Source organism: Streptopelia decaocto, assembly GCF_964273445.1.
Source record: "Streptopelia decaocto genome assembly, chromosome: 19".
Taxonomy (NCBI): Eukaryota; Metazoa; Chordata; class Aves; order Columbiformes; family Columbidae; genus Streptopelia; species Streptopelia decaocto.
In genome coordinates, this window is record NC_138674.1 from 4,231,928 (window position 1) to 4,249,593 (window position 17,666).

At 46.2% G+C, this 17,666-nt stretch overlaps 1 protein-coding gene across 2 annotated transcripts; it reads left to right on the top strand.

Moving 5' to 3' along the window:
- Window positions 1–1,405: 1,405 nt before the first annotated feature.
- PM20D1 (peptidase M20 domain containing 1) lies at window positions 1,406–13,372 on the top strand. 2 transcript variants are annotated; one of them, XM_082069227.1, is made up of 13 exons: window positions 1,406–1,602; window positions 2,748–2,834; window positions 3,175–3,407; window positions 4,823–4,909; window positions 5,401–5,534; window positions 5,968–6,087; window positions 6,819–6,894; window positions 7,133–7,194; window positions 8,520–8,598; window positions 9,648–9,719; window positions 10,471–10,639; window positions 11,353–11,452; window positions 11,899–13,372. In XM_082069227.1, exons 1-13 carry the CDS (start codon window positions 1,407–1,409, stop codon window positions 12,026–12,028), a joined length of 1,545 nt encoding a protein of 514 aa, XP_081925353.1. In that variant the 5' UTR covers window position 1,406; the 3' UTR covers window positions 12,029–13,372. The 2 variants fall into 2 exon arrangements, with proteins under 2 accessions (XP_081925353.1, XP_081925354.1); XM_082069228.1 differs by lacking the exon at window positions 8,520–8,598 and having other exon boundaries at window positions 7,138–7,194.
- The last annotated feature ends 4,294 nt before the right edge of the window (window positions 13,373–17,666 follow it).

Consider the following 17,666-nt stretch of genomic DNA (forward strand, 5'->3'; position numbering starts at 1 on the left):
CCATGGGAAGACAGAATAAATCTCCAAATCAGTGCAAGACAGCTGTGAAAAGGGGAAAAACAATTTTTTTCCATCATGCTCTGTGGTGAAGTAAATAGTGGTGAAAACCAGGCGGATTTAAACCCTGTCAGGAGCGGGGCTGAAGCACCACCCGCTGCCCAGGGCCTGTCGCTCAGCCCGGTCTCCACCGGCATCCTCCTCTGGCACTCGCCACCCCACCGAATTCCCCAGGGACGCCCCTTTTTCCCCCACGCACCTCATTGTTTTGGGAATACTTGTTTTGGGAGCAGCGTCCCAAGCCCCAGCGCCCTTGGTTTCTGGGCACAGCACAGACCAGGACGCGGGGACATTCCCATTATCTCCTGCTGCTCTGGGAAGCTCCTAAACGATCCCTTTGGGCTAAGAAACACGCGATTTCACGTAGAGGAGAAAAAACCAACACCCAGACTACAGCTTCCTCATGTAAGGAACATTTCACAAAAAACTGTTGTTGTTACATAACTGGGGACCTGGCGCCTGACCCCGGCAGGACTGAGAGACATCGGACTATAAATCCTTAAAATAAAACACAGTCTCTTCCCGGAATGTATACTGATACATGTATGCATACTGATAGCCTTTATTTACAAGTTAACTTAGGGGGAAGGGTAGCCAAAGTATCAGGAATCCATATCTTCAATAGATTGCTAAGGGGAAGGGTGTTGTATGTAGGCTGAAGCAGGTGTCGGGGGGTCTGTAAACCCTGCGGTACCAACTAATGGGAACAGGGCAGGGAAATTGTGGCCGGGATTTTGGGGGGATATAAGCAGGGGCTTTTTGTCCTTTTATGCATGCCTACCCTTAGGTAGAACACTCAATCTTGCAAAATCTTTATTAAAATATGCTTTACTGAGAGATCCTGCCTGGACCTATTATATTCGCAAGGTAATTGTTTCCTGCGCTCACAAGGGGAGCAGGAGGAACAGGGCTGAGCTCTTCTCTTTGTGACAGTGACAGAACCCGGGGAATGGCAGAAGATGTGCCAGGGAGGGTCAGTGGAACGTGAGAAAAAGGTTCTTCGCCCACAGGTGCTGGACACTGGAACAGGCTCCATAGGGAGGTGTCACAGCCCCAAGCCTGATGGTGTTCAAGAGGAGACTGGACAACGTCCTCTGACACACGGGGTGACCTGTACAGGGACAGGAGCTGGACTGATAAAACCTGTGGGTCCCTCCAGCTCAGCACATTCTATGACCCGTTCCCCACTCGCCCGCCGCCATTTTGAACGCGCGGCGACGCAGAACTATAACTCCCAGAAGCCCCCGCGGAGGGGGCGTGTCCAAGCCGCCCATTGGTCGTCTTCTCAGCTGGCTGCGTGACGATTGGCGCTCGGCCACGCCCGTCAGCGGTGGCCGGAGTCCGCGGGGATGGCGGGCGGGTGGCGGAGGGCAGGCTGCGCTGCGGCGCTGGGGCTGAGCGCGGCCGTGCTGGCGCTGGCGGCCGCCGTCCTGCTCCGCGCCTACGTCCTGCGCTCCCCGGCGATCCCCCGGCTGTGGGCTCGGCGAGGCGGCCCCGCCGCCTTCAGCGCCGGCGAGAGGCTGGAGCTCAAGGAGGCGCTGCGAGGTGAGGGGGCCCGGCAGGCCGCCCGCGGCCCGTGTCCCCGCCTGGGGCTGCGGGGTAGACGGGGCCGCCGCGGGAACGGCCCCTCCCTCAGGTGCTTTTTATTCTTTTATTCTCCTGAAGCCCAGCTCCCTTCCCAGTTGGTTTTCCTCAACATTGCCCTCTTTATACACGCAGAACACCCCGTGACTGCCTGCGCCAGGCAGCTCTTTGTTCCCCGGTTAAATCATTCACTTTTTTGGTTTATTTTCTGGCACACCGCTCTGCCTGGCCTCTCCGGCACCGTTTTCTGTAGCAAACTCGGAGGATATTTCGATCTTATGAGGGTCGGCAGTTTGCAGGAAACCACAACCTGGCACAAAGCGGTGCCTGTTAAAAGAGGGATCGGGTTCTCATACGGTTTTGGTTTGGAAGATTTATTGCCTAGCAAGTTTACAAGTTCACATATTTTTTTAATGGGAAAATGCAGGCATGTGAGAGATACTTATTCCTGTGTTTCGTCTCAAATAACACAACTTTTAAAAGAATCTGTAAACTCACTTGACACAGGCTTTTAGGAAAGGCAGCTGTAATTGGTACTAAGTTATATCCATATTTTGCATGAGAGTGACTCGATGTTGGAGAGCAGCCTTGTCCCACCCTTTAACTGGCAGAGCAGACCAAAAGGAGCAACAAAGACCTTTCTGTTTATACATCTTTAAGGGTTGGAGCAGTTTGCAAGAAGGTGCTGTAACAGTCTTGCCATCTCAACCTGACTTACTATTGAAAAAGAAGCTGGAATTGCCAGCTGAGCTTCCTGCGCAGCCACCAGAATCGTGTATGACTCACAAATCGGTTCACTTGAGCAAAATGCAGCTGCTTCTGTGAAGTAGCATTTCTAATAATATCACTCAACACTTTAGGGTGAAAAACAGAGTGTCTAGAAAGATGCCGTGGCTGAAACTGGAAGGAAGCACTGATGTGCTACCTGCTGACAGCTCAGCTGAAGTACATCAGTCATTTTTGATAGTGGCAGCTCTTACTATCCTGTGAAATAATCTTTAAAGCCTGGAAAATGGTCAGGAACATAAATATTACTTTCCCTTTTGAAATGCAGCGTGAGTATTGTTTGACTGATTTCAGTGTTATTTCTGTTTATTTCATTGAAGGTGCTATTAAAATCCCAACTGTTTCCGTATCTCCAGAGGACCTGAATACAACGGCCATGGCAGAATTTGGAAATTACATTCAGGAAGGTACTCAACTTCCATTCTTGAGTATCTCTGCTCAATTTTATTTTCATAAATTGAGGAGTGTATATATGGTTCTTGAATATAATGGAACAGATCGTTGGTTTGTTTTTCCTCTAGAAAGGACTGTCACAAATGCTGTACATAAGTCACTTCTGGAACAGTGTACTTTGATACAAAAATGGCCAAAGCTACAAAAGTCAAGGCTCAAATATCTTTTTGCAGCGGTGGTTTTTGGTCCTTGAGATGGTTAAATGACCTTGCCATTAAAAATATATATATATAATGATAAAATTGGACATTATTGTTAATTTTTCTTTTTCGTGTCTAATTCTTTTCTTAACAGTCTTCCCGGCTGTATTTTCTTCAAAGTTCATTCAACATGAAATTGTTGGGAAATACAGCCACCTGTTTACTGTTCAGGGTTCTGACCCTGGCTTGCTGCCCTATATGCTGCTCGCACACATGGATGTTGTGCCTGCTCCCCCGGAGGGCTGGGATTTCCCTCCTTTCTCAGCTGCAGAGCACGAAGGTTTCATCTATGGACGAGGAACGCTGGATAACAAAAACTCTGCCATAGTACGTCACCTTGGTAATGTCATTTCAGAGAGATACAAAACCCGAAAAGGCAGATTGGAGGACTAGAAATCACTGTATTGTCTCTCTTGCCCCTCTTTAAATGCAGGATGTTAATGACAAATTCCTAAATCCCGCGGTTCTCTCCCAACTCTTCCTAGGTGTAAAGTGGAGAGGTCTTTTATTACTGAAGAAAAGAGAGTTAAAGCTCTGAGAAGATGCAGAAATACATGTTCACAAATGCAGATGTGTTTGGTTAGATGCCATATTTAAATTTGATGTCAAATGCTGTGTTTGAAGTCAGAGACAGACTTTATACTTTTTCCCAGGTGTCACGTGGGCATTCGAAGCCAAACTTGGCCCTTGAAAAGGCTTGAGCTTCCAAACAAACAATGTTTATTTAGTATTATAGTGAAACAACCTTCTATGTTTTAGTATCTAGTCTGTGGCAGAACAAAGAGCTGTTGTTTCAAGTACATTTGGGATGAATAAAGTCCAAAAAAGATTGATCTGTGGATTTCTAATTTGGGAAAATGTTGGAGGAAAAATTAATGGAAAACAGTCCTTTGTGACTTGCGCTTCCATGACATTCTTGTATTTAAATTTAAAAAGAGGTTTTGCAGACCAGTGTCACAGATGCTGTGGCTGCTTATTATGGCACAGGTTATACTTCTAGAAAGTTTCTTCAGGTAGTTTAATCATCCATCTCAAAGCCTTGCAACTTAAAACTTTGTTTCAGTGCATCCTTCTACTGTGAACCACACAAGTAACTCCACAAATGGACAATAAAAAGCAATAATTTCAGGGAACATGGCAAAAATAGGTGCTGGTGAGGTAGAGATGATGTAATTTCTGCTTAAATGTACAAAATTAACCAGCTTAAACTGGAAAAACAGAGGAGATGGAATGGTATAGCAAATGGTAGATTTCATTTCTCATCCTTCAGATTGAGTTTCTTATTCTGTTCCTGTCGTCTTAGCGTTTTTGGTACAAAATATACTGCTCATTAAAATAAATGGTAGCTCAGTTGGGAGCCAAGCTGTGCGTAGGACAGACAGTCTAAAGGAACAGTGAATTCCTTGGGTAATTATAACTCTGTCGTGCTTCCTGTGCAGTTTGTCGCTGACTTCACCGCTAAGAACAAGCCTACGCTGTGTTTTGTGTGTGTGCGCTGACACTGTGTTGCACACGAAGTCTTAAGCATTATTGATCGAGAATATTGCAGCAGGTTTCCCAGAGAATACGAATATCGTCAGTAGGGGTTGTAGAAATAAAAGCTCAACTGTGAGCAGGACAAAGTGTCCTTAAGGGCTGTGAATGCATCATATTTCTTTGACATTACATTGCATTCTCTTACATCTAATCTTCTTACCAAATGAGAAGAATAATACAATACATTCTGCCTTTTTTTTCTGCAGGGTATTCTACAAGCTCTAGAATTTTTGCTGAGAAGAAACTACAGACCCCGCAGATCTTTTTATGTTGGCATTGGACATGATGAAGAGGTATTTTCTTTCGTTTCCATCACGGCAACTAGTTGTTTGCATTGTTCGTGTATGTAACAAGGCTTAATTTTTAAACATTGTTTAGCTAGAGAATCTTTCCTGGTTTTCTTTGGTATGTGGGTAGATAGTGTGTCAGGCATATGGTCATAGTTCTATATTGATTGTTTGGCTTTAAGCGACATTGACAAAGGGTTTGGCGTGATGAGCAAAGAGAAAAGAAAACAGTAGAGTGTTATTTCAAATTATTTTCCGCGTGAAAGGTGCAGCAGAAATCACATTCTGGGGTAAATATAACATGTGAAAAGCCGGTCTAAGATTTACATGGTTGTTCCAAATGATCAAGAAGAGCCAACAAAAACATTCTGCTTTTGTTGTGGGTATACCCACGGTCCAAAGAGACAGGTGAGGTGGTTTTATTTATTAATTTTCAAAATATAAAGGCAAACAATTGTTGGTAGTTGAAATGCAGTTCCTGTGCCTGGGTTCTGCAGGTGTTTGGGCGGAAGGGAGCGATGGCCATGGCAGCTCTGCTGGAAGCCCGAGGAGTGAAACTCTCCTTCTTGCTGGACGAGGGGAGCGCAATCCTGCACGGCGTTGTCGCAGGAGTGGAGAAGCCGGTAGCTGTGTAAGTAAGAGAGAACATTTCAATCAATTTTCAATCCTTTATTTGTGAGGAATGGCCTCGCTAATGCAAACAAAATACATTTTCATGGCATGTGGCGGTGTTGGTGTTGCGGAAGGTGCAGCAGGGGCACAAAGTGCAAAGCAAAGGACGTTCAGCATTTGCTTCTGTCCTTCACAACCGTGCTGACAAAAGCAGAATGTTCCGCTTAGCTAGTGCAGGCATGTTAATTGTGTGCTGTAGAGTCCGCTCGCTGGAGAAGCAGCCAAGACGTCAGTCCTCCAAACATTTAGACATTGTGTTAATGCTTTATTGCTGCTGCTGCTGCTTTGGTGTTTTTTATGGTACTAAAAATACAGAGTAGTTCTTTTTACCTATATTCTGTGCGTGTGTGTTTGGAGTTGCGTTAACCATTTATTTATTTATCATTGACCAGTGTTGCTATCACAGAAAAGGGTTCGATAACACTGAATTTCACTGTGGAAAAAGAGCCAGGACATTCATCCTTTCCGCCAAGGGAGACAAGTATTGGCATTCTCGCAGCAGCGATGGCCAGGTGAGAGCTCCCAACATCGAGGACAAGTCAAGCAGACTCCTAAGTCACTGGTGCAGGACTTTCTTCTTTAATGTTTAGAGTATTGTGCAAATTCCCCTTCTGTCTTTGAAACTGGAATTTGTAGCTCATGCTGAAGGGCAGAAAAGCAATCCCAGCAAAGGGACCCAACGTCTGGAGTGTCTTTTCAGCTGTTTCTAGTGTGGGTTGATTCCTTAAAACCAAGGCAAGAGGTACATCCTGATGTCTTATTGTAATTTATGGTGTAGTGATAAAGATTGCTTGGTTTGGGTTACAGAATTTCTCTGGAATTTCTCCTTGCACATACCTGCTACCTCTTTCTGGTAATTTTCCAAACCATTACTGGTACAAGGTCAGAATGTGACAGGGTAAATTATATTCTTACGTGTCTGTGTAGATATCAAATCTGCTAATAAATACTGATTTTAGAAAAAATACGTACAGATAGGGTGGAATTTGGTGTGATGTTTTTCTAGCTTTCCATGTGTTCTTTAGAAGAGTCAGGTTTGTGATTTTTTCAGCCGTTCTTGATAGAAAATATTTTCATGTGACTGGAATGCTCAGAAATCCATCATGGAGCTGTGCCCACAGATTTACTTACCAGGAGAGGATCTCAAATACACGCATACATTTCACGAATTCCTATCAATCCTATGAGCAATCATAGCCAGAGATTTTTATTAAATTCTGAATGCTGATTTGCTTTGTCGTAGGCTGGAGCAGAATCCCTTGCCCAGTCTGTTTGGCCACGGGCCAGAACTCTTGACTCTGGAGCACCTTGCATCAGAGGTGAGGAAGGAACTATAATTTCATTCTCCGATTTTCATATTAATAAGTGGAGAGTAACCTAGCATATGAATTTAGAGCATAGTTATGTTGTTCCTGGGAAGGAGAAGGCTGAAGCTGGCCTTTCTCCCAGCTATTATAATTGTTTCTGCTGGAATTATTTCAGCCATAGCCAAGTGCCTGCGGTACCTTCTTGAAAACTAGGAATTGTCTGATTTGTGGTTTTGTTTCTTCTGCTTAGTTCAGGTTTCCTCTCAATCTCATCATGAGCAATCTCTGGCTGTTTTCACCTATTGTCAGCAGGTAAGAAAATATACCCTTGATGAACATTCCCAGCCTCACCCATAGAAGTTGAAGAGCACTTGCCATTTCTGGTCTTCCCAGGAAATCACTTACACTTTTTCATAGTTTAGACAATGTCAATGCTTAATAACCACTTTGTGGTTATTAATATAGTTAACAAAGATAAGGAGAAAGCTGAGGTGTTTAATACCTACTTTGCCTCAGTTTTTACCAGTAAGACAGGTGGCCCTCAGGGCAACTGGCCTCTGGAGGTGGTTGACAGAGATAGGAAGCCAAATAGCCCCCTTGTATTCCAGGAGGAAATAGTTGGTGACTTACTGAGCCATCTGGATCCTCACAAGTCTATGGGACCAGACGGGATCCATCCTGGGGTGATGAGGGAGCTAGCAGAAGAGCTCGCCAAGCCGCTCTCCATCATCTTCCAACAGTCCTGGCTCACTGGGGAGGTCCCATACGATTGGAAATTGGCGAATGTTACCGCAATCCACAAAAAGGGCTGCAAAGCTGACCCTGGCAACTCCAGGCCTGTCAGCCTGACCTCGATGCCTGGTGGGGTTATGGAGCAGATCATCCTGAATGCAATCACACAGCACCTTCAGGAGGGACAAGGGATCCTGTCCTGTATCCAAACGAGCGTGGTCAGCAGGCCAAGGGCAGTGATCCTTCCCCTGTGCTCTGCATTGGGGAGGCCACACCTGGAGTATTGTGGTCAGTTCTGGGCCCCTCAGCTCAGGAAAGAGATTGAAGTGCTGGAGCGGGTCCAGAGAAGAGCAACAGGACTGGGGAAGGGACTTGAGCACAAGCCCTATGGGGAGAGGCTGAGGGAGCTGGGCTTGTTTAGTCTGGAGAAGAGGAGGCTTAGAGCTGAGCTCAGCACTCTCTAGAACTACCTGAAGGGCAGTTCTAGCCAGGGGGGGATTGGGCTCTTCTCCCAGGCATCAGCAATAGGACAAGGGGCCATGGGCTTCAACTCTGCCAGGGGAAATTTAGGCTGGAGACTAGAAAGCAATTCTGTGCAGAGAGAGTGGTCAGGCATTGAATGGCTGCCCAGGGAGGTGCTGGACTCACCGGCCCAGGAGGTTTTTAAACTGAGATTGGACATGGCACTTAGTGTCCTGATCTAGTAAACGGACTGGAGTTGGACCAAGGGTTGGACTCGATGATCTCTGAGGTCTTTTCCAACCCAGTCGATTCTGTGATTCATTGAATAGGCCATCATTCAGCTTATTGCTTACATAATTGTGGTGCTTATGTTTTATCAATATAAAACTTCTTGGAAACGTGTTTGTTTTGTTTTGTTTTGTTTTTTTTCCCTCCTTTCTAAGAGTTCTTGCCTGGAAACCTGCCACCAATGCTTTGATCCGAACTACTACAGCGGTCACAATGTTTAACGCTGGAATCAAGGTACCTTCGTTTGGATTTTGCTCCGTGTAGTATAATGAGGGCGTCAGGACATTTGATTTCCACCTATTTATATCCAGTTACAAGCTCATTACCCGCTCTGGTCTTAGAGCTCGTGAGGTATCACCACCAACTCATTTTCACTTTAGATGTGTCCTGGATTTAGCTCAAGTTGAAAATCGCTTCTTCGAGAAGTGACTGATTTCTGGCACAAAAAGATCTCGGTAAACTAGTGGTGAGATTGTTTACGTCTTGGGATGGGCTAGAAAGAGTGTTCTCTATGTAATCATACAAAATATTCACGACACTATTTAAACCAGGTGGGATTTTGTGTCCTTGGCCTGTGAGACAACAGATTCTGGCTGATCCAGCCAGGTCTTGCCCTGACGAGGAGGTGCAGCTGTCCAAAAATATTATAGCCCTGGAAAAGAAACCAGCTGTTTGGTGTGTCCCTGAAAAATGGTACTGAAAAGCATCGCTGGACAAGAGAACATGAGACAGTGGCTGAACAGTGACACTGAGTGGCCAGGAGAGAAGTGACACCCTGGTTTCTTTTATTTTCCTAAAGATCATAGCTTTTTGTGTTCAACAGAATTAGAAATACTCATTCTGTAGAAAAAAGGAGTTATGTGTCTTTGGTGACATCCTTTGTTAAGTGACTTACACATCTTGTACTTGGGGAAAATCAATATGACAATTAGGTAAAAATACTGCTTAGAAAAACCAATAAACTTCCATAATTTCTTAAGCCCTCTCCCTTCAGAAACCTTATATTATTTCCTCAAGAGGAAAACTTCTCTATAACAGCTAACTTCAGTTTTGTTGAGTCGATGAATATCTCTGTGTAATTATCTGCATTACAGATGAGATTTACAGTATTTTAACAGAGTACAGGAAGAGATATCACACTTAGTTGAAACAAAGCAAAGCATTAGTGTGAAACCTGGAGTTGTTGGAGCAGCTTTTGAGGTTGAAGTTGGCATTTTAATGTTATTAACTTCCTTTTAAGTTTGGGCCCTTCCTTTGTTTAATCTGTATTTCTTTTTTCCTAGCTAAACGTCATCCCGTCTGCTGCGAAAGCAACTGTGAATTTCCGGATCCACTCCGCAGAGACGGCTGCTGAGGTCCTGTCCTTCCCGTACCCCGATCCGGGGCTGTTCTCATCCCTTTCTGAGCAGTTTGTGGCAGCCGATCTGCTCCACGAGCATCATCTCCCCCTGTATTTCATACCAGCAGTGGAAGGGAAAGATCTGGGAGTTGCTCCTTCATGGAGGCCATCAGAAACACAGCTTATCAAGCGCCTTTTCTCCTCCTTTGAGATGGATTGTAAAGTGCATCATTTCCCCTGCCTTGCAGTTATATCAAGCAGGTTTCAGAAGTCGTTTTGTGCCAAAGAGCACATGGATTTTATATGATTATGGAATGGAAATGTTAAGGTTTGTGACCTTCAGTAGGTCAGACATGCCTGTCCAGGCGAGGACAGCTGGGAAACACTGTCAGTAAACAGATTCATCCCAAACCTTTTCTGAAAGTTGATCTTTCTGGAAGCTTTTTCTGGATAGTTTACTTGGATAACCCAATTACCCAGTATCAGCAGGTTGACCACTTGCCTTCCAGGCCCGAAGCGGTTCAGGAATACCTCGAAACAGTGATTTGCATCTGATTGCACTAGGGAAAATAAATGGCTCAAGTGTCAGCCATCCACTGAGCAAGAGGGACTGGCACACAGTTTCAGTCCTGATTCTTCATCTGTATTTGCAGCCACAATTGGCAGTTCATGGGCAAACATTTTCTGGAAGGTGCAACATTTGCTGACATCTAGAAGGGGAGCTCCCTCACTTCTTTTGCTTATTGAATCTGTGTTTTAACCCATAGGTGCTCGAGGCGGTTAGAAACACGGTTGCTGATGAGAGGGTGAAGATTGACATAGTAGAGGCCTTTGACCCGCTCCCTGTCAGCCCTTGGGATGACCAGACATTCGGAGTCCATATTTTCCAAAGAACCATTCTGGATATTTTCCCAAACGTTGACAGTGTGGTCCCAGGTAACAACGAGCACGTGGTGATTGTTTCCTCTCCAACTTCCACCCTGCTTGTCTCTCCCCCATCCCCAGTACTGACTTGTTTCCATTTTCTGTGTATTTCTCCACCCCAGCTGTTAACTGCTGGAAACAGCTGGTTTTTCCTCTTTCTATTTAGTTCCCTCTGGATGTTTTACAAGTTTTAATGTTGTTTTTTAGTAGTGGAAGTTAAAAAAGCAAACAGGAAACTGACAGAAACAATGAGGCTTGAATTTGACTCTGCATATACAAAGGAATCTCTTCAGGGAAGAAAGGAATAGTGAGGGAGGGTAGGAGGTCTTCTTACTTTAGCTCTTCTTTTATTGTTTTCTTAGCTGGCAAAGCCATTCCTGCTTTTCTGCATTGTTCCCTATGATCTCAGCCCCTTCCCTTTCTCACAGCTCCTTCCTACTCCTGCACTGCTTTGCACTTGGGATCTTAAACTTTTGCATAGGCCAAGTGGTCACGGCTGATCTTAGAATGACTGAATTGTGTGTTCAGTTCCTCCTGTTCATGAAGGGGAGAATGTTCTTCTTCCAGGAGGCACCAATAAACTGTTTCCAGTGATTTTTGCTTTTGCCGTAGCTCAGGGTCATAGAACTCTTATCAGTTGCCTTTCTCCGGGTGGGGTGGGGGGAAAAATGTGGGTCGTTAAATTGCCACGGTCATGCAAAGTAAACCTGAGGTTTGTTTTCCAGGCACGTGTATTGGAAACACAGACAGCAGGCACTTCACTAACGTCACAAAGGCCATTTATCGATTTAACCCGCTGCTCTTGAAATCAGATGATCTTCCCAGGTACCGTATTCTGCCGGCATGTGGGCAGCTGCTCGGGGTGGGGACCAGTGGAAGAGAAAATCGATCTACGTTAGGCAGGAGGAGGAAACCCAGCCTTGTGTACCTTGGCGTGGTGATGGTGTTGCCTCACATTCTGTTAGGCCACCCATTTCCTGCACATTTGGGTGCTGCACGAATTTGGGATGGTGATTACCCTGGGAGAACATTAGCCCTTGCTGCTCTTTGCTTCAAATCTTCAATTAGTTGCTGTGCTCTGAGCCTTGGAATCAGTAAACTGGGTTGGCCTGAGGAACAGGTGTTGCAGTGACAACGCACTATTTGGTGTATATCACTGTATTTTTATGTTGTGCATCGCTTTATGAAGTGAGCCCGCAGTTAGGGTGTTGAGTGTATGTACACAGGTCACAAATTCCCACTGGAATGAAAAACATTCTTTTTCCTTCGAGGATCCATGGGTTGAATGAGAGAATCTCGGTTGAGAATTACGAGAAACAGGTCGAGTTCCTGTTCCAGCTGATCCAGAACTGTGATATCCAGAGGCTGCCGGAGCCTCACGCGAACTCCCACGAGCTGTGAGAAACACACCTGAGAGGAGCAGCCGCTGGGGTGGACTCTGGGCTGCCAGGGTCCGTGCCATAAGGTGCAGTTGTGTTCCTGTTGAGCTATGGCTGGAATTTGGTTTTTAACACATTGTACTTTACATACAGATGGAAAAACGGCTGGTTGCTGCTTCAGGCACGTGTACAGTTTGCCGGGAAGTGAGAAGAACCTGGACAAAACACAACGAATAACCCTGATTTCTATTCCTCCCTGGTCTGACATGCAGCCATTAATCTGATGGTATTAATTTTTTCAGCGCTTTAAGCCTCTGAAATTGGTTGTCACTTAAAAATCTAAGCTAGAATCAGCACTCACTCACCTGTCAGTAGAAGAGGCGAGTTTTCTGTGTGTGCTTTTCACAAACTGACTTTAATAATTGATTTTTCACAAACGATGTGTCTGTCAAAAGCTCGGGTGAGAGGTTTGCAACGTGGTGTAGGTTTCATGTCACCAGGAGAGTGACACTAAGAGTTTGTGGCACTGCTGCTCAGCGGGGGCTTCTTCCCCAAGAGATGCTCTCAACCAGCGTCAGTGTTAACTTGGTACCGCTAAGTTCTCCGATGCACACACTGATTTCTGACTCTATTTTAAATACTGAGCTCCAAAAGTTACTTTAACGGGTGTTACCCTCATCTCGAAGGTGCTGGAAACTTTTCTTCTTGTCTTTTCAGTGACTTTTTTCCCTCTCTCTCTCACTCTCTGGTATGGCCCAGCGTGTGTCGTACATCTGGGTGTCAGAATGAGGAATTGCACTTTTAAGTAAGAAGGTAAATCAGTGTTGTCTGCACAGATACGTTCTCTTCTCACTGGGTCAGGCTCTGTAGTGTATGTTTGTTCTGTTCCTCTGAGAACCTGATGCTGAAGAAACTTGTGTTGCTGAGATGTGTCTGTTTTGCAGAGCGGGAATTACGCACTGGAATGGGCGGTTGTTCTGCTCTAAATTCATATTGTAAAATGTACTGGAAGGTACAGGAAAAATGCTGAAAAACAGTGATGGAACTGTGATTCCTGTTCTTTCCATTCACCATTCTCTATTTATTTGCATTCTGATCTTATCACTATGGCAAATGGGCTAAAACTGTATCAGTCTACTAAATAATTGAAACCAGATCAGCATTTTCATCTAATAAAACAAGGAATGCAGATTCTTCTCTGATTAGTATTTAGTGTTTTTGTGTGGCTGTATAATTGCAATGAAGTCATTTCCACACCTGATGCTACACTAGAGCAAGTCATAAAGTTTCCATCAAAACAGATCCACATATTTTCCAGCCTGCTTTAATCTTTGCACCCTCCCTGGTGCTCCCCTTTCTGTACAAAACCAGCTAACTCCGTGCATTATTGGGTAGTAAACAGCTTGCACCTTTTCCAGTTTATTGCATTTTGCCTGTGCGCTCTCTCATTAATTTGTTTAGCCTCGTGTCTATGGCTCTTTTGTGAAGGTGTCATTCCTCTTGCAAACTCCTGTTGCAGACACAGCAAAAACGATGTGTCAGGGTAAAACACACAATAAAATACATCCCCGGGAGCTGGAGGTGGAGGAAAGTTGGGGTTTGTTTGTTCGTTTGTCTATAAAGGCAACTGAGTCTAAAGCCATCACTTTGACTGGGGCCGTATGGGGTCGATATTGTTTGACATCTTCATCTTGTCTCAACCCTTCTGTGATTCTGTTCTAGGGCACAGCTGGTGAAGATCCGAACTCGGGTCATGCTGTTGTGGTGCGGAAGGAGGGATTTGTTGCCTGTTGTAACAGCAAATGGGCCCTAAAGACAGAAAGCATCCTTTATATTTTGTAATCTCCCCACTAAAAATCACTCTGTGTCTTGGTGAGATTTGAGGACGTTCATCTAAAGATTCATTTTGCTGCTGAAGGGAAAGCAAACAGTGCTGGGAAGGCAGGGTTGGTGTTGGCAGGTACTGTGCAAATGTGCACCAGGAGTGTTGCAGAGCTCGTTAAGTGCTGCTCATCAGCCGCTGCTGAAATCCTGCAGTGCCTCTGCAGCGCGGAAATGGCCAACAGAGCTTTACTGCAGCCTGGAGCCACCAAACCGAGGCGCTTTAAACAGCCCGTGTCTCATGGGATCGATCTAATGGTGAAAAAGCACATTGCCTGCTTTTTCCAGTCGCTTCTGTGCTTTTCCCCAAGCAGCAGCTTTGCCCTTCGGATTCTCAGCTTTCCTTATCCTATCGGCTGCCGTTTCATGCTTATCTGGCCCAGTTCTGAAGGATCGCTCCGTGATTGGGATCTGCACACCTCTGCTTTCTTTCCGCCCCGCTTTACTGCTCCTGTGATACATTCTCAGCGATTGCCTCTCATCTTTGAAATCTTAGTGTCATCATGTAAATAAGTGTCAGGATGATGCGCTGGTCTTTTCTGCTAAGATCATGTACAGCTTTGCATTGCATGAGTAGTTATTTGATAACGCCAAGTACATCGTGAAGACACAGAGTAATAGCTCTGTGAGATATCCTTTTTTTTTGTAATGAGTCACTGTGCTTTGAGCACGTAGAGCAATTACCTCTGAATCATCAGAAAAAGGCTGATTTTCTGCTCCGGAGTCACATAAATGCGTGTCCAATTCCAGCGTGTTAACACGTTTCTGTGTTACATCTATAGCCATTTCCTTTCTTCCCCTTATTTATGGCCAAGCCTACAAAGCTGACAACCGTGACTCAGAGTAACGTGCCCGTCGTTGTCCAGCCAGAGCGGACCAGCTGATTTAGGGTCACACTAAATGCTACACGATGGAGAAAAGGTCACATTCCACACCTGTATTTTCTAAAGAAAGCTCTCTTGCTGGCCTTTATCTAAAAGGCCTTGGTTTATTTTCAGCCTCAAGTGACCACGGAGAGTCCAGGCAAAGAGCTGGAAGGAGAACACAGGAACAAGGTGTTTGCAAAGTTGTTTCCTCCAGCCTTGCATTTGTCAATCGCATCCTTGGCTCCTCTTTTGCCCTTGTGTTTGGGATTTCGTGGAGCTGCTGAAATCCATCCAGAAGTTCTCCAGCAGGTGCGGTGAAAGGTTCCTCGCTCAGCACAGCGTGAGTCTTACCTGTGCCATAGAGCATGACATCCACCAGGGGATCTGGAGGCCGCTCAGCCACGGCTTGGGCTCAGCCTGAGACCCTGAATCCTGGCCTGAGACTCTGAATACTGGCCTACGCTGGTCTTTAGTACTGCAGGCTGCTGCCAGGTTGAACCCCGCACCGATTCCTGCCAATGCCTCCTGTCCTCACCCGCAGCTCCCGTGCAGAGCTTAAAACTTTTACAGACACGTTTGTCATTTTAGTCCCCAAATTCAGGCTCTTACAATAACCCTTTAAAGAAGGTGACCTCATTAATATTTAGTAATATGGAAAGGGTGAGTGTCAGGAGGATGGAGCCAGGCTCTTCTTGGTGACAACCAGTGATAGGACAAGGGGCAATGGGTTCAAACTGGAACACAGGAGGTTCCACTTAAATCTGAGAAGAAACTTGTTCCCGGTGAGGGTGGCAGAGCCTGGCCCAGGCTGCCCAGGGGGGTTGTGGAGTCTCCTTCTGTGCAGACATTCCAACCCGCCTGGACACCTTCCTGTGTAACCTCATCTGGGTGTTCCTGCTCCATGGGGGGATTGCACTGGATGAGCTTTCCAGGGCCCTTCAACCCCTGACATTCTGTGGTTCTGTGGGCCCGCGCTGCTGTGACCTGCCAGGTCTCTAGTCCGGTGTTGGTGGTTGCAGGGCAGCATCTCAATGCCTGTAGCAAGGCCTAGAAGTGCTGCGCAGGGATTTATTTCCCTTAACCGAATAACACAGCGTTGCCGTGCGGGGGACTCGGCTCCACTTTCCGGTTCCACGGCTTCCCGGGGCAGCGGGGGCGGCCGAGATAAAGAGCTCAGCATGGTGGGGAAGGGAGGGACCCGCGGCGCTGATCTCGGAGCCGCGATGCTGGGCCCCAGAGGAAGCTGCAGCTCTCAGCAGGAAGGAAAAATGACCACATGGAAGGGTGGTTAACGCAGGGGGTAGGGGACAAAGGGTAAATGCTCTTTGGAACTGATGGATTTACCTCCAAGTTGGGCAGTGGGGTATGAGAAGCGAGTCATGTAGGGGACTTGTCACGCATCTTTTCATTTATATTTTCGATCCAACACAATTGTATGGTTTATTGTAGCCCTGTAAATACTCGGAATCACTTCAACACTGTGCCTGAGCTCGCACTAGAAAGGCACCATGTGGAGCGGCCTGGCTATGGTTCAGCTGTTTAACCGCGTTAACCAAAAAAGCTCCTAGTTCATGGCAATAATCCTCTGCTTGGTGCCTGTGCTGTCCATGTTGACGCTCTCCACCTCCTCTCTGTCCACTTACCACAACTACCCCAGCTTATTTTCATGTTTTCTGGATGGTGAAGGCAATTAGAGAAAGGCAGCAGCTGGGTTATCATCACAGATTGATCCAATAGCCACAAGAACGGATATAAACTACTCTAGAAAGCGCATAGGGGCAAACAATATTTTTTCCATATTCTATTTTGGCTGCACTGCAGCCACTACATCTGACACGTGCATATCTAAACTACCTTTGCACTTAGTAGCTCACCTACTGATCTTAGTCTATCTTGAGCGCAGGTCTGCGTTCAGCCTACCCGACCAGCCGTGTCAGTGCTCAGGACAAGTCATTATTATTTGCCCTGGAGAACCTTCATCCTTCCAAGCACACCTGGATTTTTAAACGTTGGCAGTGCGGTACTGCCTAGCTCTAAACAGACACCAGAAAAGGTTGTGATCCCAAATCCTCTTTGAGATGTTAGGAAGTGAGACGATCTTCACGGAGTAGGTAATGGGGGGAGTTGGAGTTCAGAAATTATTTTCATGTAGACTTTTTTTAATATCAGTATCTGCGCTGCTCAGTCTGGCAGGTTTGTGGTGTTAGGACCAGATCGGGGTTGGCTGCTGACGTTCTCACCTGCCCCCATGAGCTGCTTTTGTCCGGACTGACGTCTCGAGCGGTAAGTCATTATCCATCGCCGATTCAGTCTGGAAGTTTGGCTGTTGAGATCCCCAGTTACAAGAGATTAAGAACAAGGTTCCCTCAGAATCCTTGGTCACAGGCAGCTGGGGCTCCGTGCAGATCAGCGTTTTGATGTGACAGAGCGGTGGAGCTACAACAGGGAGCAAAGGCTTTGACAGGACGCTGTCAAATTCTATGTTAGGTGGGGGTTTGGAGTGAATTCACAGAATCACACAGGATCCCAGAGTGTCAGGGGTTGAAGGGCCCTGGAAAGCTCATCCAGTGCAATCCCCCCATGGAGCAGGAACACCCAGATGAGGTTACACAGGAAGGTGTCCAGGCGGGTTGGAATGTCTGCACAGAAGGAGACTCCACAACCTCCTGGGCAGCCTGGGCCAGTGTTCTGTCACCCTCACTGAGAAGAAGTTTTTTCTCAAGTTTAAGTGGAACCTCCTGTGTTCCAGTTTGAACCCATTGCCCCTTGTCCCATCACTGGTTGTCATCGAGAAGAGCCTGGCTCCATCCTCCTGACACTCCCCCTTTCCATACTGATCCCCATGAATGAGTCCCCCCTCAGTGTCCTCTTGTCCAGCTCCAGAGCCCCAGCTCCCTCAGCCTTTCCTCACAC